At 26.9% G+C, this 27,047-nt stretch overlaps 2 protein-coding genes across 8 annotated transcripts; one reads left to right on the top strand and one right to left on the bottom strand.

Annotated features, from left to right (window-relative positions):
• Positions 1–569: 569 nt before the first annotated feature.
• Positions 570–17,137, bottom strand: LOC113551288 (UDP-glucose 4-epimerase-like). 4 transcript variants are annotated; one of them, XM_026953477.1, is made up of 7 exons: positions 17,115–17,137; positions 4,510–4,689; positions 3,566–3,684; positions 2,374–2,487; positions 2,086–2,265; positions 1,707–2,021; positions 570–876 (listed from the first exon to the last, which is right to left on the bottom strand). In XM_026953477.1, the coding sequence occupies exons 2-7, from the start codon at positions 4,640–4,642 to the stop codon at positions 667–669; spliced, it is 1,071 nt and encodes a 356-aa protein (XP_026809278.1). In that variant the 5' UTR covers positions 4,643–4,689; positions 17,115–17,137; the 3' UTR covers positions 570–666. The 4 variants fall into 4 exon arrangements, with proteins under 4 accessions (XP_026809278.1, XP_026809262.1, XP_026809253.1 ...); XM_026953461.1 differs by lacking the exon at positions 17,115–17,137 and adding an exon at positions 7,029–7,296; XM_026953452.1 differs by lacking the exon at positions 17,115–17,137 and adding an exon at positions 5,078–5,220.
• Positions 16,086–27,047, top strand: LOC113551265. 4 transcript variants are annotated; one of them, XM_026953432.1, is made up of 17 exons: positions 16,086–16,905; positions 18,523–18,643; positions 18,738–18,821; positions 18,898–19,092; positions 19,453–19,632; positions 19,711–19,926; positions 20,098–20,259; positions 20,332–20,545; positions 20,609–20,763; positions 20,834–20,914; positions 21,643–22,959; positions 23,031–23,198; positions 23,260–23,406; positions 24,346–24,416; positions 25,300–25,543; positions 26,167–26,284; positions 26,339–26,535. In XM_026953432.1, exons 2-17 carry the CDS (start codon positions 18,542–18,544, stop codon positions 26,533–26,535), a joined length of 3,651 nt encoding a protein of 1,216 aa, XP_026809233.1. In that variant the 5' UTR covers positions 16,086–16,905; positions 18,523–18,541. The 4 variants fall into 4 exon arrangements, with proteins under 4 accessions (XP_026809233.1, XP_026809216.1, XP_026809224.1 ...); XM_026953415.1 differs by having other exon boundaries at positions 18,470–18,643; XM_026953423.1 differs by lacking the exon at positions 16,086–16,905 and adding an exon at positions 17,273–17,739 and having other exon boundaries at positions 18,470–18,643.

The following is a 27,047-nucleotide window of genomic DNA, read 5'->3' as shown; positions in this document are numbered from 1 at the left end:
GATTAAAATTTGAAAAGTCAATGAAAAACACTTCAAAACACAAAAACATTTCCGTTTTACGTATTTGTACAATTGTGTAAAATACCATCTCGATTAATTTTGACTTGAATAAACTTTTGTAATAATATTCATATTAAACTACAAAACTACATATTATTTTATATCATCAATAAAAATATTCAAATAATACTTAAAATCAGTGGCATAATTTGGTGGGTGGCAAGGTTGGCATTTGCCTCCCCCCTTGTCATTAGCGGGCTTGGTCGACTTCCAATTTTGGATTCAACACAGAGAGATATACATGGGCGCCGCGAGGAGGGTGCAAGGGGGATCACTTGCACCCCCCTGGCTTTAAAAAAAATGAAACTAAATTAAAAAATTTGTGAAGATTAGTGAATAGATCTTTCAACATAGTTATACTTTAAACAAGTTTAAAACAATAAGGTAGTCGGAAAAAAATTATTGTAAGCAATATACAAGTATATATTATAATATCATACTAAAACTGTATATTTGATTGTATTATTGTATAATAATATATTAAATATAAATTAAATAAACATAAAACAGTTTAAAAATGCCCAAAAATGTTTTATAAATAATAATAATTATAATAAAACAATAACAATAATAATTTGTTCATAATTTTAAGTAACCATGGTATGGTTATTTTTTAGTAGAAAAACCTTGAGGATACAACGACTGCCATCTCCATGTATCTTCACACATTTCCTTTAAAGTTCTCTTAGCTTCCCATCCAAGATATGATTTTGCAAACGATGCATCACAATAAGAAGAAGCACAATCACCAGATCGACGATCAACAATAGCATATTTTACTTTTTGTCCACTAACTTGACTAAACATATCAATTACCTGAACAGAATAATTAACAAACATGTATAAATATATGGTTCATTTTTTTTATAAAATAAAATACAATTGTATTTTGTAAATTTTAAAAAACAATAATTTAGGGATAACATAAATCAGAACTTAAAAATTTTCTAAAACTGTCCTAACTTAAACTTATTTGTACTTGCTTTTTTCAATTTCTAAAAATGTATATATGACAGGTTTTAAAATAAAATAGATATATAACAGTGTTTTAACTTAACCAACAATTTATTTTTATAAATCTTCTGTTATATTTGAACATAGTGTAATTATTATCTTAACTAATATCTTTAATGATAAGTTTCTTTAATCTGTTAATCCTATTCTGTTTACTATTATATAATGTTAGCATTCAAATTATAACAGATTGCTAAATAATAAATTGTTAAAAAAAATTAAATAATATTTTAAGTTATAAAACTTGATTGTACTTAAACTATTCAAACTTAAATTTTTTTCCCCAATTTATTTTTCTAAGTTTAAAATGTTCAGAGGTTCTAAAACCCATCCCTAAATAACATAGTATATTTAAATATATTAAATTCAGGTAAAAGCTATGTATAATTTGATAGTATTTCTTTTAAATTAAATATTTATAGGGATCTATTCAAGTTATTATTTTATGTATAAATATTTTTAAATATTTTTCAAATAATTACAATTTCTTTTTCTAAAATATATGAAATTCATGTGTTAAAATATAATTTTACAGTTAATCAATGACTTTTTTTATGTTACCAATTCAAAATTTCTTTTAAAATTTGACATAATTCTTTATCTAATTGCATGCTTTAAAAAAATATCATTACTTGTAATACTGAATATCCATTCCCCGTGCCTAAATTTATAGCTATAGCTCCTTTTTCATCTGCATTTTGTAACTTCTGTAATGCACTAACATGACCTTCAGCTAGATCCATAATGTGAAGGTAGTCTCTTACTCCTGTTCCGTCAACAGTATTATAATCATTTCCAAAAACATTAATACATGGTCGATTTCCAACAGCAACTTGAGCAACATATGGCATTAAATTATTAGGAATTCCAGTAGGATCTTCTCCCAAAATTCCAGAAGGATGAGCTCCAACTGGATTGAAATACCGTAAAATAATCACAAACCATTCCTAATGATAAACACACATAGGAGGTAAGTAATGAATAAATTATTATGGTGATTTTAAAATATACTTTATCAGAATTGCATAAGTCTTGTATTATTCCTTCAATATAATATTTTGATTTAGCATATCCATTGAGTAAATTTTGACCAACTGGATGCGATTCAGTTATTGGTAAAAATTGTGGTTCACCGTATACTGTAGACGAGGAGGAAAATACAAGTTTCTTTACATTGTGTTCTTTCATAACCTATCAATTAATTTTATTAGTGTACATAAAATATTTAATAATTTTACTTAGTGATTTCTTATTAATAAAGCAATTATCTATACAAGTTAGTAGTTACACTTCACATACTTGAAATAAATTGATTGACCCTGAGACATTGACTCGATAATAAGTCAAAGGAATGATACATGATTCACCAACAGCTTTTAATCCAGCAAAATGAATAACACAACAGAAATTATGCTAAAAAAATCAATAAATATAATTTTTTATATTATGTATAAAGTATTAATTAATTATTGTAAATTATTTAACAAAAAATTTATATTATATTTCATATACTCTTAATATCCAACTACTCATCATAAGTATTCACTTATCCACACGACCACAAAGTCCTATAAATATAAAATCTCTTCCTTATAACACATTGAAATTAACTACCAGTTTTATAATATCTAATTCTCTTTTGAGAAATAAAGAATACTCCAGATTTTCTTGAAAGTCTTCTTTAGAACCCTCTTTTATTCTACTCACAATCAAAATTCCCTTTTTCTATACCATCACATCATATCCAGTGGCGTAAACATAATTTATGTATGGAAGGGCAGGATAAAAAAAAAATTTTAAACCTAAGTACATACAAATTAAAATAATAAATAATAAACTACTGTAAATATTTAAAACCCATCCGTGTATATTCTGATTTCTTAAAACTTTTTGTAGGAAAATATATTATTAGCCGATACGGGTGTTGTTGTTATCGTTGGTGGTATCAAATTTTATTCTTCTAATAATCTTATTAAATAAAACTAATATACTATGATTACTGATTAGTCATTAGTTTAGAAATGTACTATTTTTTAAATATGACATAATAAAAACTTACCACAATCCTGGCTATTTTTTATTTTTGTTTTTTTGTAATGCTCTTACTTTAGGAACACTATTTTATAAAATTTAAAAAAAAAGGCCTATAGGAGGGTTTTCCGCATTGTTTACACCACTGATCACATCATATAGCCATAACTAGCTCCTTCACCACATGCTCAGAAACTTTACCCCTGAACCATCTATATTTTTGCATTTATATATCCATTATCTATATTCATCTACAGAGGTTTATCTAAGTTTTTAACTGTATCATATTTATTTTCTACATTCTTATTGTGAACATTTTGCTCTTACTACATAAGTTTTAATGAGAATAATGTTATGTAAATGTAACAAATAATCATTATATGTATACAACTATAAGCTAAAATTGTTTACAAATATATTGTAACATTTATAAATTAATATAATAAACCATACAGCTAACCTTATTGAACACTTTGGAGAGAGAATCGTAGTCCAAGAGATCAACGTTATAGAATGTGATAGGCTTACCAACTAATTTTTCCACTTGAGATATAGGAACTGGATTTTGTCCTTCATTTCCTTTATTAAAAGTATTTTAAAATACATTTTTTTTATAGTGAATATTCAAAATAGAACATAACAAATTGTTAGTTATTTTTATAAAGAAGTGAATCAGTGTTGGAAAAGTTCACTTAAAAAATTAAACTTGTTCGTGTTAACATTTATTACTTAAGTTAATGAATATATTCATTAGGTTATTTTTTTAAATTATTCATTAAAAAAGAGAATTGCTAGATGAAGAAATATGACAAATATTTTATGAGAGTATAAATACAAAAAAAAATATAAACTGAAATTATTTTAAATATTTTCTATTTTTTCAAGTTTTCTTCAAACATGAATTCTGTTAATATTTTATTTGGAGAAAAAAATGAATGATGTTTAATACTATTCATTTAATGTACATATCAATACTCATTTTTTTCCAAACACTGATTTAAATATAATATACAAGTGAAAAGCAAGCATAATAAATAATAATACAGTTTAGAAATTAGATTAGATGTAAAGCATGAAAAACAGTTATAATTAACTCTATTCAGATGCTAACCTGATTAAGGCGTAAATATGTAACTATATAAATATTATGAAATTTATTGAACAGGTTAATGTAAAGTTTTAAACCATTAAATCTACTTTTAATGCATTTAATTTACATTTAGAGTTTAAAAATTATAACGTGTATGTTAACTGACTTGTTAAATACATAATAATAATAATAATAATTTAAAATTTAAATTACCTATTAAATAATCATTTTTTTATATAAATATTTATAGAGGAATGAATACAGTATCTTGTTTAATGGTTTGACACATATTAAATAAACGTAGTATAACATACCTTTACATGCATTTGACAAATTATCTAAGACCACCACCTCATACCCGGATTCAATTAAAGGTATAATAGTATGGCTACCAACATACCCTGCACCGCCAGTTAACAAAACACATTTGTTTTTGGTATTATTCATTTTGTAAATAATAATTACAACCGGGTGTATTTTTTATCAGCAATGTTCTAAAAAAATAAAATGTATTTATAAATTTTTTTATAAAAAAATAATTAATAAATGTATAAAAGACAAAAAACAAATCCCTTTATAGTGGTTTTATTCAATAATCTACCTTAATAATATTGTTATTGATTTGTAAATAATAAATTCAGAACCAGAAAATATAGATATATATATAGAATAAAATTAAAAACATATAAAAAAAATATTTTAAATGCTATTATATCTACATTATTAAAACTCTCCGTATTTAAAGTGAGTATACAAATGTATTAACTACAATTCAAACAAGATATTTTAAATGTAATATAGGTAAATAGCCTATGAAAAGAAAATGTTTTTCTTTTATCTTTATTTTCTGATTACCATTAAATTTAAAGTTAATATAACTACCTATACACCACTAATTCAACCTGTATTTTAAAAATAATTTGATAATATAATTAAATTAAAAATTGTTAGAAATTAGTTAAAAAAAAAAATTATATATCACAATATAGAAACGGAAATTGTGTTTAAATAATGCCAAGTCATTATATTGAACACAATATAAGTGTATTTGTAATAAACCATAATAGAAAAAAGATAAGATATTCTTAAACTTCAAGGACATAAATATAATGACGTTAGTGTTTAATCTTTTGACGGAATATACATATACTTACGATACATCAATGCTTACTAATTAAGTAATACATCGTTTGTTATTTTTAAAATATGAAATATGTATGACCTTTTTTGACTTTATTTATATTTATACCTGCATTTCTATATAATTGAATTATAAATAAAAATACAAAAATTAAAAAAATATATTTTCTTATAACTCGTTAATTTTATGTATCAATATAGGGCGATAAACCAAGAATATTCATCATTGAAACCTATATTTTCATTCAATTATTTAAATTTATATCACTTAAACAATGTTTGAAATTAATGTTAAATTGAGAATCAATCTGTTTTACTGCAAAACGTCATGCAGATAATTTTTATGAGTTACTGAATGAATAATAAAATTAAAAAAATTAATAATAATGGTTTTATAAAAATATAAAATAGATGTTATATTAAATATAGTATTTATAATAGGTACTCATTTTTATTTTACTTTTATTTATGAAATGCTAATAAATTAATATTAATTGTTATGCTTATAATTTTGAAACTATCATAGGCTTAAACATAGACATAACTATAGAGCCATTAAAATGGGATCAAGTTATAGTTAAAATGTTTATTTTTTAATCTTTATGCTTGTTTTAAATTCATATTTAATTTTAGGTGGGCTTGAGCAACTGAAGATAGATTTATAAAAAGTTATTTATAAGCTTTTTTTTTGGTGGGGGAATTTTGAAACATAGCTTTGTAAATAAATAATTTGAATTATGTAACAACAAATCCATTTATGAAACTTTTATTTTGGATTTTTTGACATTTATCTAATCTATTGAAAAGATCTATAGGTCACATTTTCTATTTTTAGTTCATTTTCTGATATTTTTAATTAAATTTCATTAATTAATATCTTTGAAAACCTATTCAAGTGTTTCAGGCAAATAGCATTATTAAAGAATTAATCAACTTCAAAATCAAACTTAAAATACCATAAATCTTTTTTTTTATTAAATTAATAAGTTTTTATGTAAATAATATAGTAATCAATAAAAATATAAAAATTCAATTTAGAAAATATTTTAAGTGCATATTTTATTGCATTTATGTGATATTATTTGATATTAATATATTTATGGATTTTAGTGCATTAAATTCACAGCCCTTAAAATTCTTAAACCCTAATACATAGGTTAATTTAATATTAATAGGTTAACTTAACCTCAACACCAAGTTATTAAAGTTAGTAGTTATACAGAATATGAGTATTTATTACAAAATTAAATTATTCAAAAACTACTTGTTAAAATTGTGATTTAGATACATAAACATTTTCAAGTCATCTGGTTAACAATTTACAAAAACAAATTAGTCGATATCCCCATAAGACATTGGAATAATAATCTAAGTATTTAAATGTTTAAAAATCTGGTCCCCATAAAAAATAATAAATTACAAAAATGAGGTCGAACATGCTTAGTGAATCATTATGAATTTGTGTATTCAGAATTTTAATTTTTCTTTTTTTCTTTTAATTAAACCTAATAAGCTACAACTATTTATGAATATTGAAATAAACAAAATAATTTATTTAAAAATGTAAATTCTTTATAAAAATCTAATAATATATAGGTAATATAATAACTAATAATTATATAGATAATATTTGACAAAATGACACTTAATAAGTTTTTAGAAATATGAAGTTATGAAATATAGATATACTCACGAAAAATCTCTGAGTGTAACAATGACACAAAATTAGTAGAACGCGGTTTACCCATAACACCCAAAGACGAAATAATAAATACACGCGTCAATGCGATATGAGTTGGTCAGAAGTTATTAAAATCAATTGACAATTTGACCACTAGTATTTACTATTTTGTAAATACTAAATGGCGGTGAATAATTATGATATTGTGATAGTGATTAGTGAATAGTGAATACTGAAAGCATTGATTAAATATTTAAGTATCCAGTTAATCAATGCTGGAAGATATTATTCAGACCACTTAATGTTATATTGATAATAAATGTTAAAATGTTTTAATAAATATTATAGTTATTTTAATAAATGTAATATTTTTTTTAACAAATGTTTATTAATTATGTGTTTATAATAATTAAATTTGTGGATAGCGGTTAATACAAAATATTTTATTTGTTATTTGTTTGATAAGATAACATTATTAGATAACATGTTATCACAATTAAGGAAATAAAATAGTATAACCAGCTACTATAACCTGATGGCTGGTATGCTGTCACACTGTCAAAGTATTCAGTACCATAAAAGACAACTGTCAACTTCCAACTTACTAAGGTATCTAATCTTCTACACATTCACAGTGTCCACTAATATTAGAGGAACAAATTTACAAATTAGTAATAATTACACAAATATCTTTAATGTTTATGCCTGCTCTTATAAAATCATATTCTAATCTCTCAAATTGAAAAAAAAATGTTCTAAATCATAATTACTATGTTGTCAAAAATGTATTTCTAATAAGTGTATCATAAATATCTAAATACTCAAAAAATTATTCTGCTTTGAAATATGAAATAAATAATATGTTGTCATTTAAAAATTTAAAAATACAAAAATTGATTAATTTTTGATTGAATTTTTTTCAAAAATATTAACAGACATTAATACTTTTTGAAATTATGTCCATTGATATTAGTATAGGCATTGTGATATTTGTCGTTTTTTATGTGAATGATGTGATTCTTCAATTTTAATTTTGTAGTTTTTAGTTTATAGATATATAGTATCGAAGTGATAGGGAATATTATACAAGCAGTATGTACTTTTTCGATTAAGTCAATGAAACACATAAGAAATTACATTTTTGTATAGTGTAGTTTTATATTAGTTACATTTCTAACCGAATGGCCGATAGTCTGATTTCCTTAATTGTCAATATGATGTCTTCGACTGGAGTGGACATGTGGATATTTTTAATGACTACTCTTTGAGGTTTTGATGACTAAAATTAGTAAGTATAGTAAATATGGAATTGAGCATTAGTGTCCTTAAAAAATTGGATCAATTTTCTATAGGTTGTCTAAATTGTCTATTTTGATTTTAAGATGGAATGAAGCAGAGACTAATCATTAAAATAAATATTTTTTTATAGTATCACAGTATCATAATACACAATTTGTATAAAACTTTGTATTGCTGTAAAGAGCAAGCTCTCCGCGCCTATCAAAATATATTTAAGTCTTACACATAAAAATGAATTATTCAAAATTTCTTTATGAACAATATATAATACGTTATTTATTTATGTATACATAGTTAACAGCAGAAGCGTGCCTAGGGGGGTGTTTACCCCCCCCTCCCCCCGCCCGAACAAAATTTCTAGGCACGTCACTGGTTAACAGTTAGTATATATGTTACGAGTAAACAGAGTTGTAACCAACCTATAAAATAAATATTATTGCTCAAGTATAATAAAATATGAATAAATATCCATGAATAATAATGCAAATATAATGCTATTAAGTATAATGTTAATTTTAAGAATTAAAAAAACTAGTATATTTAATTATAAAAACACGACAAAAAATATTTTTGGATGCTTTATGTACATACATGATACATGGTTATTATCCTCCAACCAGAAATATTAATCTAATTAGATAAAGTGTACCTATTCTGTAAATATAAAACATAAAGAGTAGATAAAATACGATAAAAACAACAAAATTTTCTACAAGTGGTAATTTATAATCGTAATAAAATCTTACAATATAAGTTACTACGAATTTGCCCAAATGAGGTTGTTTTGTGGTTTATCAGAGAAAAAGTTGAAATATGACAGTTTGCCAAAGTATCGTAGATAATTTGCGTTTTCCAGGGCATTTCTGAGATTTACCTAATTTTGATTTTTGTCCGTAACATATATATTATGTAGAAAAGATATTTTTACAAAATGTATTAATATGTATTTATAAATCAATCAATCAAAATAAAATAAAGGAAAAAACTATAAAAACAGTTAAGCCAATACACACTTTTTAATTTCATACTATAGACAATTATAGTCCCTGGGATAAGGTAAATTTAGAAGAGAAACTGATTATGCCAAATAATAGGTTTTAATTCATTTCCAATCTATATAATAAACAATGCCGTTAATGAACATCAGAAGAGGCAATATAGTAGTCTTAAATGATTTGTTGGAGGTATGCGGCTGCCCCTGACTAGAAAATTTCGGTGAGTTGTAAAATCGATTAGGACTGGTTCATACGAAATAGGTAAGAACAGAGTAATGGTTTGACATTACAAATAGTAAGCACATTTTTGACAACTTGGCAATTTTTAAAGTTTGAGAAAACATTTAAGGAGATGTAGATTATAATAAGATAATCAATGTTTATTTAGAGCCTTATTAGTCTTATCGTTGTTGTTAATATTTTTAAAAATTTTAATTAGAGATTATGCCTGCACGTGATGGCATCCCGGGTATTATTGTTATTGTGTGGGACACTGGGATTAGACACTAGAGATTAGAGAAGCCAGAACAGTAAGCAGTATTGGTACAGAACTATAGAAAAAAATAAAAGTCCTATACATGCACTTAATTTTACAGTTTATAATTGGGTACTTGAATTATTTGGAAGGGTCTGAGTTTGATAGGTGTGTATATTATGTAATGGTAGAGATTTAAGAAACTCTTTTAAGATCGCAAAGAAAAGAAATTTTTCGTTAAAAATGACGGTATAAATTTGTACCCAATTCGAGAATGACGTAAAACGTATGCATACTCTACGGCTATCCACGCAGGAACATTATGGTTGTATAAATAAATCCACTGGAGAAAATAATACATGCTATCATATAATCGAATATTGACCATGTATTTATAAAACTTAATAATATCAATAAATTATATTATATACTATTTAATTCATGTCATATTACGGTCTATACCAATTACCAATTATTATAATATAATATGTAGATTGATAAACATAATGACATTAAAAATAACAATTAAACAGTAGTTAATACGTTATATATCATATTTATAAATCTTTAATATATTAATTATTAGATATTATTAAAGATCAAATTTAATTTTTGATCAAACTAAATTAGGATTTAGTCCTAAATAAATTACATTGAATTATTAATAAATATGTAAACTGCAAATTTAATAATTTCAATAATTTACTAAATGTATATGTTAAGGTGTATGACCGCAGTAGGCGAATGTTGACAGTCACCGGTGTATGTTGACATTTACCAAAAATCGTAGTGAATGTTGACAAAATTGTCTTAACGCGTTCATACACCGGTGATTGTTGACATTTACATTCAGTGTTTGATAAATGTTGACCACACTAAGCACGATGTATGTAAAAGGTATTTTTGTATTATTTTGTAAAATTAAGACGTTATTGCCCAATTACAATATGCATGGAGACGTTTGGACATTAGTAATGTTATTACACGACTGCATGAGACAATCCGATTGTCAATCGTTAAAGTTGTTTTGTTATTTTTAAGTTTATGTGTTTTATGCCAAATTAAAAAAAAAGTTCTAAAAAAGATATTGAATCAAATCTATTATAAGTCGTGAACTTAATTCTCGGTATCAAGTAGACTTGGTAGATATACAAACTTGTAAAGACGGTGAATTTAAATTTGTATTAAATTATCAGGATCACCTAACCAAGTTTATTCAATTAAAACCTCTAAAACCTAAAACTGCAGAACAAGTTGCACATCACTTATTAAATATATTTCTTATTTTCGTCAAGGTATTAAGCAAATATCTTTGAGACAGGTATTAACAGCTGCTTCCGAAAATGGTGGCAAAGGTTATATACGATGCAATTGTAAAAAAAAATGTAATTGTAAGAATGGGGGAATACTTTGTAACAGTAAATGCCACGATAGCTTACCGTGTTGTAATAAATAAAATTTAAAAAATAATATATACTACCTACACTATAAATAAAAAAATTAATTTGTTAAACTATATATATTTATGAATTTATTAGCTATCTATTTGATTATATATGTTGTCAGACATGTCAACATTCACTAAATAACTATTGCGCATGTCAACAAATACTGGTAAATGTCCGCATTGTAAAATATTTGAAATAATTGAAAACATTCACAAAAATTATTAGTAAATGTCAACATACACCGATGACTGTCAATATTTACTGTCATGCGGCCATACACCTTAACATATACGTAAGATAAGTTCTATTAGAACAAAATACTGAGGTAATTCATCAAATAGGCGAATAATTAAATCTTGATAACCAGGGGCGGATTTAACAATTTTCCCGTATAACAAATTAAATTTGCCGCTCCTATCCAAAAAAAACTTATTATTTAATAAAATATCCTCAAATAAATTAATTTTTTCAATACCTAATATGCAATTATTTTTTCATTTAAGTAAATTAAAAAAAATTCTGATTCAAATATAACATCTTCTGTTTATTTTTTTAAAGTAACAACATTTATAAGAACAACATAATTATAAAAACATAATTTAATTAATATAATAAAAATAATTAATTATTTTAATTAATTTAATACATTTTATTTAATTTTAATATTTAAATTTTTAATTCATAGTTAATTTTTGCAGTTTATATAGGTTTTTTTCTAGATTTAATTTTTGAGAAGTCATTAATAATGTCTTCATACTCTAATGATGACGTTAAATCACTTTCTATAGTTAATATGGCCAAGGAATTTAATCTTTCTCGCGACATAGTTGATCGTAAATAATTTTTCATTCTTTTTAACACCGAAAACGAACGTTCGGCAGTAGTTGAGACAAATATTCGAAGGGGCAATTTCAATATTTGGATATAGATCCTTCATATTACATTCATAAATTACAAGAAATAATAATAATGGTGTAATTTTCTTTTCATTAAAACTTGTAATATAATGAGAACGAAAATGTAGTATTAGTTCATTAATAAATTATGTACCTAATTTTACAAAATCAAAATAAATATTCAACATAATTTTGCCGCCCTCCAAAATTTGTCACCCTATACGGCCGCATAGTTCGCAGTGCCTTAAGTCCGCCCATGTTGATAACAATTATAGCTAAGTTAATTAGGAGATAAGTGAGGTAAAACGGTGTAAAAAAGTAAAAATTATTTTAAATAATAACTGTGACTACAAATATATAAAAATATTATGTTTAGTGTTTAATATAAGAAGAGCGTAGAATTAAAAATATAAAATTAAAACTTAAAACATCAGTAATATTAAACAAGTTTAAAATATTAATATGGAGATTAAGCAATAATTAATACAGATTAAAAAAGGTTCTCTTAAGTTAGTAATAAGAACATTTAACACCTACTTCTATATAATAATGAAAATAGTAAAGTTTACTTTATATAAATTATAATATACATGTTTTATTGAATATGAAGTAATGAATTAATTACAAATTAAGAACAATTTTTATAAAATGATGTTATTTATTATAAGTAGCTTATCAGAAATGGGAATTTAATTGTTATTTATGTAATTAGTAAATAAAAAGTTACTTAACAGAAAAAATCCGATATAATTATTTATTTTTTTTTTTTTATGAAAAAAATTATTAATAATATAAAAAATGAATGATATAATAATCAACATATATAACATATAATAATATAACTTAATATGTTAATATACAGTAAAACCCAGTTACGTATTTAAAAACTTATTTTTTTGATTTTTTTTTTTTTTTGGGGGGGGGGAGTCATAATAGAGAAATATTTTTTTCATTTTAATTTTCAAAATAAATAAAATAATTATATTATTGAATATTGAACCCACCATAAATACGCCACTGGTAAAACCCATTAATTATTTAACTAATGTATAAGCTTTCCCAAATTTTTAGAATTAAAGAGCTAGGTAATCAATTACAATTTAGAGCCAAAATTACTTAACAGTAGGCCTTTATTAATACCTTAAAAATTAAAAAAAAAACAATTAGGTACAAGCATTTTTCACCAAATATTCATAATAGAATTTTATTAGACATCCAACATAATATAACTTTTAAAATACATTGAAATATTTTTTATGCTATTCAATGAAATTTGAAAACAATTTTTGAAAAAAGTTATGATAAATTTATGTATAATGATATTTTTTTTTTATTAAATACTTAGTAATTTTGTAAAAAACTTTTCATAATTTTTTTATTACCGTAATTAAAAAATATCAAAAACAGAAAATTTTTTTATATAAAAGCATTATTTAAAGTAATTTGTTAGAACTACGATAATATGTAATTATTTTGTAGTTAAAAGTTCATAAAATAATTTTTAACATGAAAATTAAAAACAAGTTTACTTTTTTTCACTGAAATTAAAAAAAATAATAGCGTTGTCACATGTTATATGAGCTATATGACTATTACTCTGCAAAAAAATATTAAACGTAAGAACTCGAACATTTTAGTATCGCATAAATTTATCTTTTTTCTATACACAATTTAAAAATATTTAGATAAATTATAAACTATTTATAGGTTTTTAGCATTTTTGTTTTTACATTTTTTTCTTAATTTAATAAAAATATTATGCTCAGTCTCAAAATTTATAAACATAGAACATAGATATCTTAACGACTGTTTTTATTGTGTAGGTATAATATATAAATTAAAATAAATGTATAACAATTTTTACTATGAATCATGATGAATGTAAAACAAATAGCCAATACATTTATTTTCAATTTATGAAATTTCCCAGTGGTTTCAAACTTCCAACTCCGAGAGAGCGGAAATAATAATCTTAACGCTTGAATCTTTTCACTTGAAGTGAAAGGGTGGAGATTACGAATCACCACACGTAATAAACATTTGGTTATTTATAAATCAAAATAACTATTATAGTAGAGCCTTAATAGTCCATAAGAATTCCGACCTAGTGTCGTCCGGATTACCGGAGGTTTTTCAAGGATAACTCAAATGGTTAGGATTTTTATTTTTATTCATAATTTAAATAACGTTAATACTAATATGTTTATAAGCACATACATTTACCCAAAAATTCTGGGGGGGCTAAAGCCCACCAAGTCCCTCCTTAGTTACGTCTATGATAATAAATAATAATATACATAAAAGTTTAAGTTGGTACACACGAATAATGTTTTTAAACTATAATCAAATAATTAAAATAGATCGTTATTTATTGTTTAAATAATTGATTTTGTCCAAATTGATAGGTAGGTAGCTAAAAAGTCTACAAAAAATAATTGTCTTTATAAATTTTTTAAATGTATGGTTCCAGACGTTCCAGTATGATTTACTTACGAAGAATATTGTATTCAATTTTCAACTTAGATAACAAAGAAAAGTTTTTATGAATTTTTAATTACAAAATAGCTTCAAATACATAAAAAAAATTTGTCTATGTATTTTTAATATTTTTATACATATACAAAAATAACTTTTGTGGGATAATGTATTAAATTTTCAATAATTTTGACCAAAACAATAATTTTTTATCAACAGTTATGAAGTAAAATAAAAATATTTGATTTCTCATGCCTAAAATAACTCAAAAAAAGTTTAACTGTTGAACATATTATCGTATAATGAAAATGATAAATAAAGGGAGAAATGACTTATTCTATTTTGAAGTACTGGAATTTTTAGTTCCCCTATTGTGTTTATAAAATTATATGATATGATACATATGAAAAATAACCCCCCCTCCCTCAAAAAAAAAAATGTTAGTTCTGTTTCAGGTTCTATACGCTGTATGCAATAATTAAAGCCTTAAAGGCAATAAAATACTACTAGAAAACAATTATTCTTTTTCAAAATCCTAAGGACGTAAGAATTAGTCCTTTCTCTCTGTATCACACCAACATGGCCACATTGTATACTTTATTCTTTATGTTACGCATGATAATAACTATATATTATAATCAAGTGTCCTTAGGAATGCAAGGACTGCAATACAATAAATACGTCGTGTCTTAAATTTGTATATCATTATAATATAGTCTAGATTATTACTCTCTATAATTTCTTCCTTCTCCACAGCATTGCTCGACATTGTTAAGTATATAGTATACAATGTGCGTAAATAAAATATATCCATTCATAATATTGTACAGGTAGGTATAAATATAAATAAATAGTATAGTAATATAACTAATATAACATAATATATAATATTAATGTTATAAAATTTTGACTTGTGATTGTACTACTCGTGTTTTTAATTTTTTTATATTATGTTTAATTATTCCCAGCAATATTGCATTGCACAAAACAAATTCTAAACAATAAATGAATTATACCATAAATATTTAAAAATAAAAAATAAATGTTATATCTCGCGCTTTAGAAAAAAATACTATAAGATTGTAAACAGAACTATTATTCAAAATCCGTGGTGGTGGACTAATTAAACAAAATTTAATAAACACGCGCGATTCATAACGATACGTAATTAGTACCAATAAGTAATTACTAATACTGCTAATTTAGTAATTGCACTAATGTAGTAATTAACGAGTAATAAAAACGACAATTAAGAACGTGTGATAGGTATGACAACGAGTTAACGCAATAAATTAGTCGCATCGTGATAGCGGAGCGGACGTTGTGAATGGTGATATGATTTATTATCGTTGTTGTTGTCGTAAACGACGTAAACTTACTCGTAAACATTCAACACAACAGACGAGACGGTAGTATCGTAATAATATTATATTAATAATAATAATAATAATAATAATAACAATATTATGTGTATGCCGGCTATAGGCGAGACTGCGCGGCAACAATGACCGTGGGGCGCGAACACGGCAGTGACGGATCGTCGGCCGCGATCGGACGGGTTTCTATAAACTGTTTTGGCAACACTGGCGGTTTTATGGGATGACGGATCTGTAGCGGCGGCGGCAGCAGCAGGTTTATCCTTTCGTGCGTTGTCGTCGTTTGCAAAACAATAAAATGGCCGTTCGATTTTTGTTGTTTGTGTACACGCGCACACTAGCGCACATCGTCTTCGTCAAATGGGAGGGGGGCGCCGCGCGCGCGCACACACACACAAACGTACGCACGGGCGCCCGCGCGCGCGCTGCTAACACTACGGCACGGCGCCGCGCGATAGCGATAGCGCACTCACGCACGCACACACTTACACACGCACGGCGGAGCGCGAGCGACTCGCACACACGCGCATACACACACACGCGCGCGCGCGCGCGCTCGCACACACACACACACACACTCGCTCATCATCAATTATGTGGCCGTGCCACCGACGACGGATAATGTATTATAGTAGTAGTGCCCGAAATACGTATCGCGCGTCGTTGTGTATATTGTGAATATCATGTTATGTTGTTGTTATCGGCCACGCTAATTGCCGTCCGTGTATCGTTGTGCGACGGCGATGTTATTGTCCGAACTACCGCGACATTAGTGCCGCGCGCCGCCATCGAATTATCGCGATCGTCGCCGTCGCCGCCGCCGTCGTCGTCGTCGTCGTCGTCGTCGTTATTATTACTATTATTATTATTATTATGTAACGGAATCGAATCGCCGGACACTGCTGCTGGCGTCGTGCGAGAAACGGTAAGGGTGCTAAAGCAATAAATAATAAATAGGATCACCGTTTGCCGTGAAAACCGGACGAAAAATAATCACGATATTTGCATTTGACAACAACAACAACAACAACAACAATATAATAATAATAATAATAATAATGATGATATCTGCCCTCATCTACCTACTGTAACAACAAAAACAATAACAATAAAGTATAATAGTACTACGATTACCTGTACGCCGTCGAGCCCATTATAATAGGTAGACGTTGTAACTGGACGTATTGGTGTTATTGCCGTTATACGACGTGCGTCCGTGTGCGAGCCTCTTCTGCACACCGCAAGTCGCACCGGTACACGCTCGAACGGCACTTTGATCAACGGCAGCGGCCCTTGGACCGACAAAGACACGTATCTCGCGCGCACTTCAGTACGTGTATGCTCCCCAGCGGGCAGTTTTTGTTTTGTCAACACGACAACGCCGCTGATAAAGTGCTACGTGCGTGTTCCGGTCACAAGTCGTTATTGGGTAATCGATAGTAAACTTTTAATGCGATCGCAGTTGTCCGTGACCACCGTAGCTCGTCCCATCACGACGTTAAGGACGTGATCGGTTTTCGATTTTTAAAACGTTCCGTTGCCATTTGACTGGAGCTAAAAGACGTTATGTGCCGAATTTTCGAAACGAATGGTCGAGATTCTCGTCTCGACGATAGATTTGATAAATCGCGATCGACTATGAAGTGCGAATCGTGCGTGGATTCTCTCTAGGCGGGAAATTTATAGCTTCGTTGCCGTTGCATGTCTGATATATTCCTTTTTTTCGGTTTTGTTTACAGCAGTTTTGTATTTTTCAAGGGTAGGTGTACAATTTCTATATGACAATAATTGTCTTCTTATCCGCATCTCACATATTTTATCTTTTCTGTTATGCAACCTTTTAAGCGGTCTAATAATTTTGAATGTTACTCCAAACTTTTTACAATTTTAATATCACGACTCGAGTTACGAATAACCAAATTTATGCATCTTTATTTTCCGTAAATCCTAAACCAAATTTAAATTGTTTCATAAAATAAGTAGATATATGAAATATTTATAAATAATTACATAGATACTCAGCCATAATCATTTTTTAACTATTTTTACAAACCAAAGCAATAGATATTGATGGATTTGTCATTTGTGAACCTAGTCCTCAATGAAGGCTGCCCAATTTATTTTGAAAGCATACTTTAATTTCGATTATATTTAACTGACTGGCCATCTTATGAACAATAATTGCTTACACTTATAATTATTCTATACATTGATAACTAAATAGGAAGGTATTTGAATCAAAAAAAATTTTTTAATTGCATATGTTGTAATAATATCAAAAAATCTATAAATATATAAATTATACTGATAAGCTTGCAATAAATAAACATATACCTAATGCTAACTGGTTAGTATTATAAAATAAAATGCATTGATAGACTTAGGTTCGGGCAGCCTTGTACTAGATCTATTTGTTTCTCTCTGAAATGAGTGATCAAATTAAATCAATTATATATTATATACCTACTTACTATAAATTTATACTTTAGGTAGCTGACAGAATTCAACGAGAAAAATAAATCAGAATAAAATTCAATTCTAGGTGGCTAAAGCGTAATTGAATGTATGGTGTGTGCTGCAGACTGGAAGGCACCGTGGATTCTATACCACAGGGCCTATTAGACGGCCGCCCTGCCAGTTCAGTGCTTCTCACTCATCATCAGGTATGTAACTTGTTTTCTATTGAATTTTGTCTCTTAAATACCTATGATAAAATAAATATAATACTCATATTTGTAAATATCAATTTTTGTACAGTATCAACAATTACAACATATACAAGCACAACAAGAACAAGCTGCTGCAGGAGGGTTAACATTAACACTTCATCATCAAACTACAGTAAATATTTTTAATATATCACAATAATTATTGAAGTTTTGTGTTTATACCTAACAATTATTAATCATATTTTCAGGGTACAGGAAATAATGGTGTACTTGCAGGAGGACCTCAACTAGTTCTCGCAAGTTCTCAGGGACAAGGAATAACGACTTTCCCAACTGTAACCACACAACAAGCTGCAACATTACATCAACATACAAGTTTTCAACAAGTGCTACATCAACATGTTCAGCACTCAAACATTCTTCACTCAACAAGCATACGACAGGTATAAAACTATATAAATTAATGTATTTATTTACTTTATATTGGTGACATCACTTCTAGAAAATCTAAAGTATTGTTTAAAACTTACCAGCCTCCTACATTTTGCTTATTTACAGCAATTGTTTATGTATATTTACAAAAATGTTTTATGATACTTGTTTAATTAACTGATATATACTAATTTTTCCTTATAAACTGTTATCCAAATAATTCCCCAATCAGGTTATGATAATCAATTTACAATTTTAATATTTAAAAACTAAAATATTATTTTAGCAAGAATAATGTATGATTATGTGTATTAAATGTGTTGTTAGTTTTAATCTAGTAGAAATAACACTGATATAATATTATCTTTAAGATGGGTGCCCAGCAGCACACATCTGGTACAATGGTTCAACAACAACAGGCTACAGCAATATTGGATACCACAAACACAAAATGTATACCACAATCACCTTCATCACCATTCTCTTCTCGATCACTTACTCCCTCTCCTCAACAGAGGGTTATTACACCCCAACCACAAGTTATCCATCAGGTAAACAATTTTTGCAAATAATTAATTTATAATAATTTTATATTGTTTATTAAGTTAATACATTTTTTTTTCATACAGATGATGAGTACTAATGGGCCGGTTTTACAATTTATTCAATCAAATAGTCGAAATAATGTAAATAATGTTCAAGTAAAAAATAAACCGCCCCAAATATTACCTAAACCTAATAATCATGTACAGAACCATGCTAGTATTAACAGCATTAAGTCGCAACAAACACATCATTCAACCTCAATACATAGTCAACAACAAGGTGCTTTCTTGATAAATCAAGTAAGTTTTCATCTTATTAAGAAATATAATTCTTTTATGTTAGGTAATTTAAATATATCATTGTATTATTATTATTTTTCTTTATCTTATAATATAATACATATAATATATTATACTTTCCTAAATAAATTATTATTTTTTACTTAATATTTTTATTTTTACCAAAATTAGATTATGCCAACTGCTGGTGTAATAGTTGGTCCACAAACAACTAGTGGCCTTCAGCTTTTTCTTAGATCCCCTAATACTCAAAACCATAATACCCAACAAGCTCAAGTCACTTGCAATGGTACTCAAATTTTACTTCAACAGCCTAGACAACAGTCAAACCAGGTTAGTAGTAATGTAATCATTTAAAGAAATATTCATAAATATTAATATGTTATATAATTCTTTTAATATCAGGTTGTGAGGTTGGTAAGTGGCCAAAGTGTTCAATTACAGCAAATCCAAACATGTTCTGGTCCAGCATTAGTTGCATTATCACCTCAATCCACTATCACACAACCATCAAATAATAGGTCAATGAATATTAAAAAAAAGAAACCAAAAATGCATTCAAGGCCACAAGATGATGAACCTGTACGATTAGACCTTGCAAATCTAATCAAATTATCTGGTTAGTACTACAAACAAATCAATGTTTTTCTATTTTGACTAATCTATTTCTGATTTTGTTTAGGCATTGATGAAGAAGAATCTGGTACACCTATAATGCAACAAAATCAATTAAATCAAAATAATAGAATACAACAAACTCCAACCCCTCCTCCACAATCTCATCAGCAATCTGCGCCTTTATTAGCTCAATTACAAACTCCTACTTCTTCATCTCAGGTAATTGTTCAGTGCTGGGTGTTATTATTTTCAAATAAAAATCTAATTAATTTCTTAAATAATGTTGTAGGGAGGTTTTCGTTTGTCTTTAGTAGAAGATGGACGTATGATTGTACACCAACCACAGATTACCACTAATACATTAACTCAGGTAAATTGAATTATGATATGGTTTTTTACCATGTATATTAAAACTGACAGTAGTTGTGTTTAATAATTTTATTTCTGATGCTATATGCCCATCATCAACCAAATATACCTTTATTTTCTAAATTGTATTTGTTCAACCAACACTGATATTATATATCATAATATCATTCACTTTTTTCAATTAGTAAATTTTAATTTTTATGTAAGTAAAGTTATCAAAGTAGCTAGCTCAAGTATGCCAAATAGGCAGCATATTACTGATCAATTAATGATAGTGAAAAGTAAACAATCTTTTTGTAAAGAGTTGAGTGATTTTAGTGATTATATCATATTTATTTCTAAATTTAATTATGCAAATGATATTTTTGTTATACCAAAATAATAATCATTATGATTTCCTCTATACCGTGACGCTATTTTAAGGTTATACAATATGAGACTCAACTTGGACATTTTCTAAGTTGTATTTTTTATTCGGGTTTATATTTATATGCACTGGCAGTGATGTTTTAGTGATTATGTGAATCCTGCACCTACTATATTTTTTATGTTATTTTCAATATATTTCTTGTCCTGGAAATGGTTTGAAATTTAATTTGTAAATGTGCAAATTTATTACTCTTAATATTTTTATATTACTAATTTGTATACTTATGCAATGATGAAATATTGTTTTTGTTGATTATAAATATTTTTATCAACCTGATCAATATTGGTTTAAATTTATAGAATGTTTCTGCAAGTGTTGCTGCTGCAGCTCAAACACAGTTAGCTCAGTTAGTTGCTGATCATGGTGGTCACATTCTTCAAAATGCTGTTTTGAGTGTGGCTGGTGCTGAATCATTACTTCTTAAAGGAGGAAATGCAACATTACCCACCCAACCGCAAAATGGTTCTGGCATGCGCATTTTGGCAGATGTTTCTGGTCGTCTTCAAATTGTAACTGTATTAGAACCTCAATCATTACAACAAAATATTATTAATGGCCAACATTTGATGTTCCCCACTGCTGGTACTCCTGTAAGTGTTGAAAATCGACAAAATCATCAGCAATTTGTCATGTCAACACCTGTTGAAGATCAAAATAAAGTAATGCAGCAAAATAATAGTATTCGAGTAATGCATAGCAGTAGTACAATGGTGTCAAGTTTAGACCATCAACAAAGTAGTAGTATTCAACTTGTATCTAACATGATGGATAGTCGGCTGTTAGTAGCAGCTAATAATGATTCTTCAAGAAATAATGATATTTTATTTAATGAAGAACAAAACCGATTGCAAATAGTAACTAATTCTTCTACATTAAATAAAAATGTAGAATTACAAAATCAAACTCCAATAATCCATACTTCTGAAAGAGTAATGCAAACTTCAATATCAAGGTCTAAAACCGTACCAGTATCTTCTCATAGTCCTAGAAGTATTCAATCTGTGATAAGTCCTCAATGTAGCCCAGCTATGTCTCATAGTTCTAGAAGTAATTCTAAGAGTCCTGCCTCATATAATTCTCCTATACCATCACCAAATGTTTCTCAGTCATTTACACCAATGTTGCCAAATCGACCAAATTTAACTATTGTAACATCACCACAACAAAGTAATATGCAGTTTTCAAAACCATGCGCTGCCGTTATATCACAATCAAATGATAATCACACGACATTGTCTAATTATCAAACGTCTGTAATTAATAGAACAAATAATAGAAGTCCATTAGCGGTTACATCAAAAATATTCAGGCCAAATAGTCCTCCTAAAGCTTCTGTTCCACTAGAAGTTCAATCTCAAAATGCGTTTTTAGATAGTATTGCCCAATCTCATCCAAATATATTGATCAATAAAACTATGGTTGTTCCACCTTGTGCTAATAAAGCCCCTATTAAACCAAGAAAAGTAAAAAGAGCTGCTGTTGTGAAACCAATGGTATTTCAATGTGATGAAAAAGAGAAAGAACACCACGATACACCAGTTCCATTAAATTCACCAGAGAGTAGTATTTCAAATCAAAGGGTAAAAACTATACAACTTACACCACAAAAACAACAGGTTTGTCAATAGTTTTAAATTAAAATTGTGTATAAATAAAAAAAGTAATTATTATTTTTGTCAATATTTAGTTGTTAAAAGCAGTTCAAAATCAAATATCTGCTCTGAGCGCAAAAAAATACCGTACAAGTAGTGAACAAACTGCTTTACAAAGATTGTTTAATGAACAACAAAAAATTTTACAATGTGGCAAAATTGTTCCTACTGTTTCTGGACAAAATTCACAAGGAATTACCTATGTAAGAATTTAATTATTTATCTATATGCAATTCAATATATAATTAATAAAATATTTATTAGGTATCTACACCTGTAAGATTAGTGCCTCCACCTTGTCCAATGGCATCAAGTCCACCTCATACCTTGTCACCTCCTCTTACGGTACAAACATCAACTACTGCATCTCCTCCAACTAGTAATAAATCAACATCTCCCTTGCATGTACAAGTGAGTAATTAATAATTTTTAAAATAAAATTTATATCTTGAACATCTATTAATTTACCAAATTTTACTTAATTATCATATTATATTAGTATTAATGGGTTCAAGACTATTTGTACTTAAAATTATCAAAATATAAAAATTAGGTAGGTAAATAATAAAAATTGTAAAAAAAAAACAAATATTAATTATTATTAATTATAATTAATAATAATTTATAAAAAAAACTGGCACATATCCTGAGTTAATTAGGAATAACATAAATATGTGATGTGCGATCAATTAACCATCATTATCGAATGAATAAATACTACTTTTCATTTTGTTGTACAATTTAGAATCAGGATGTCATTAGATTTGATTTCAACTATACCATGTCAATTAAAAGGTTGATTCTTAAGCGACAAAGAACTATTATAAACACAAACTATTGTAAACAGATGTACGAGTCAGATACAACAGACTATGACGTACATACAAATTTAAAAAATGCGAAATATGCACTAATACCTATGTTAATAATTGCTCAAATATGCACTTTTCCTAAAATATGGAAACTGAAGGATTTAGTTTCACCATTTCATAAAACAAATTTATAATGCCTAGAATAATCTATGATCACTACAAAAAAACATTCAAATGCAAGAAGTCTCAAACCCTATATATTGGTTTTAAAGCTCAAAATTACATTTTAATATTGAAAAATATGGAATTAAATTAGTGATTTTATTTAATTTTAAAAATTTATAAAAATACATGTTAGGTGGGTACTAATAATTCAATTAAATAAATCTCATTGATTTACAGAGCCTAAATTTATAGATTTATTTTTTCATTAATTTTTTATAGAACAATATTAAAACATTATATTTATAATTTTAAACATAAAAAAAATTGTTAAATTAATATTATAGTTAATAATAATTATTTATTTATTTTATAGGTTGGAACTCAAACATCTTGTGAACCTTCTCCAACTCTTCCTGCATTCAGTGCTTCAAAACGAATATCATTGTAAGTGTTCAGTGTCCAATTTTTTTCTTTTTTATCCTGTATTTGAATTTTTATAAAGTATACTATCATATTTTTTTTTCCATCTTAAAATATAAATATACAGTCCAAACCATTTTGTATTTAAAAGGTTAGAAATTTTTGGATTACGAAGTATTTCTGTTTATTGTGTATGGTGTAATCTATTTAGTCCACTATGTCTTAGTAAAACAAGTTGTTTGTCCAATTAAAACCTTATTAGGAAGTCAAAAAAAAATATATTATCTGGCTAAATTTCAATACTATTTACATAAAGATATTTGATAACTTATGTATTTGTGAACTATGTTAAATCAAAGACATATCAAAATTGTTGATGAAGTTTTTCATTCAAAACTAGGTAAAGTACTAATGATACACCTCTCAAATATTCAAGAAAAAATAGATTATACAATTTTGTCAAGTGATTATAAGTTTATGTATGTAACAAACCATCAGTTTCAAAATTATTTACTGATAATCAAGTTATAGAGGTTAGGTCTTTTATCATTTGAAACTTGAAAGTAATAATGACATAGAACTCTATATTGAGAAGTTAACAATGATAATATAAATCACTACATTATAAATTTATTGAATATTCAATAATATTATATTTCGGACTTAAATTTAATTAAATGTAGTACTTGTCTATGTAAAGCATGTGTTATCACAATAGAGGTCATATGGTCAAATGCAGTATCTTGGATGATATGCACAAAATCGGTTTGTTTTCTCATGAAATAGGAATATGACTAAGAAATAATTATACTAAAAGTCAGCTAACTGATTTTTTAGTATATTCTATGTATTAAGATATAAAAGTTATTCTGATGTGTTTTCTTAAATATAATATTTATTATTATAGAATTTCTGAGCGAATAGCAGCTGATCAATCTGGTGCAACTAATCCTGATGTTGTGACGCCTTTTAGTTCAGTAAGTGATGCTGTAAAACGATTATCGCGGTACCACTGCTTAAATGAAGCCGTATTATCAGAAAGAGATTTGGAGTTAGCTGATGAAATATTTGAGTCAACTGCCAAACAAATGTTAGATAAAAAAGCATCATTATTTAATAAATACCGTTATCTATTATTTAAAGAAAGCATGGTAAGCATTATACTTATATTGTGTTATATGTTAATGTTAGGACTCAGAATTATATGCATTATTATTGTTATAAAGTATTCTATAGCCTTATTTGCATGAAATAGCATTTACTACTAATTAAATATGCTCGAAATGTATGAATGATTTTGTAGTAAATTAACTTTTGATTTATTATTTTTTATTAAATCATCTCTAAAATATACCTGTATAAATGACAGTAAAATAGTTTATATTTTATATAAATTACCACAAAAAGTGTCTTTTACAAATTCCGAAAATATGTATTTATTAATAGAAAATGATTTTAGTAACAAAAAATGTATTGTTATATTTCTGAATAATAGCGTGTATTGACATAACCAAGAATTTTGTATTCTGTAAGCACCATATAAATTTAATTGAGAACAAATAATACATTAATAACAATTAAATTAATTCAATAAACAGTAAATAATTGAATCTAAATGTGAAAAATTATATTTTTTTTCTTATTAAATCATGAATTAAGTTATATTTTGTCTTACAATTTTTTAACTATTAAAATAATATGTAAATGTGTATAATTCTGGGGCTTATATTTAATGCTTAGAACGTTAAAAATTATTTTAATTGTGTGTTATTAGAGAGAAGTGCAAACATCTGAATTGATCATGTTGGGACGAAGATTTGATGCTGATGAATCTGCACAATTACAACAGTTAAAACAAAATTTGAATACAAATTCAGTTAATACTGCTACAAGTAAGTTGCATATTAATGTTAAAAAAAAGTTATTCTTATTAATTAATAACTTAGGTTGTAATGATGAATCCATATCTAAAAAACGTGAACACCAATTGGAGGATGAGCAGTCTACATCGGAAAGCAAACGTCATTGTCCTGATGATGAAGAAATAAATGCACAGGTGCAAAGCGCGATAGACAGTATTTTGAATTTGCAACGCAGTGATCCGGCAACAGATGAAGCGGTGCGCAGCATTTTACCGTCCTAGCATACTGGTCATAGGAAATGTTTGACCACAGCGTGAACATTAAAATATTGGTTCCTCAGTGTATGGATTTCCTAAACGCAATTATGGTAATATTTGACTGTGTTAATTTAATTTTTTCCTTTCTTTTTTATATAGATATTTTTTCTTTAAAATACCTTACACTTAATTAAACAAATGTTTAAGATAAAAAATATGTTAAGATAGAAATTTAAGATAGTGTAAGGATGGGCTTCAAAAATTTTATAAGAGATTTGAAAACCTAAGTATATTCTTCCTGACAATTATTTTGATGTTACCAAATTTTTAGTTTAAACAATATTCTTTATCTAGTCTACAAACAAGTCGTTGCATCACATATGTCATAATGGATTATACTTATCATTTTTCAAAGTTAAATTAATTAAAATTATGCAAATAATGAACTTGCTTCATTAATTAGATTAAATTATTTTTATTTTTACTCTATTTTTGAGTTAAAAATATATTGCCACATATTTTGTTGTATCACTTCA

Source organism: Rhopalosiphum maidis, chromosome 1, assembly GCF_003676215.2.
Source record: "Rhopalosiphum maidis isolate BTI-1 chromosome 1, ASM367621v3, whole genome shotgun sequence".
Taxonomy (NCBI): domain Eukaryota; kingdom Metazoa; phylum Arthropoda; class Insecta; order Hemiptera; family Aphididae; genus Rhopalosiphum; species Rhopalosiphum maidis.
The sequence above is the reverse complement of the archived record's forward strand: the minus strand, read 5'-3'. Positions and strand labels throughout refer to the sequence as shown.

Excerpts from the sequence above, each read along its gene's own strand:
- LOC113551288 (XM_026953477.1), bottom strand. The coding sequence starts at position 4,642 with ATGAATAATACCAAAAACAAATGTGTTTTGTTAACTGGCGGTGCAGGG. Across the intron at positions 3,685-4,509 it reads TTTGTCAAATGCATGTAAAG|GAAATGAAGGACAAAATCCA; the intron begins GTATGTTATACT and ends CTTTTAATAAAG. Across the intron at positions 877-1,706 it reads ATGGATATTCAGTATTACAA|GTAATTGATATGTTTAGTCA; the intron begins GTAATGATATTT and ends TATTCTGTTCAG.
- LOC113551265 (XM_026953440.1), top strand. The coding sequence starts at position 18,542 with ATGTATGGTGTGTGCTGCAGACTGGAAGGCACCGTGGATTCTATACCA. Across the intron at positions 20,260-20,331 it reads CTAGACAACAGTCAAACCAG|GTTGTGAGGTTGGTAAGTGG; the intron begins GTTAGTAGTAAT and ends TTTTAATATCAG. Across the intron at positions 24,417-25,299 it reads GCTTCAAAACGAATATCATT|AATTTCTGAGCGAATAGCAG; the intron begins GTAAGTGTTCAG and ends TTATTATTATAG.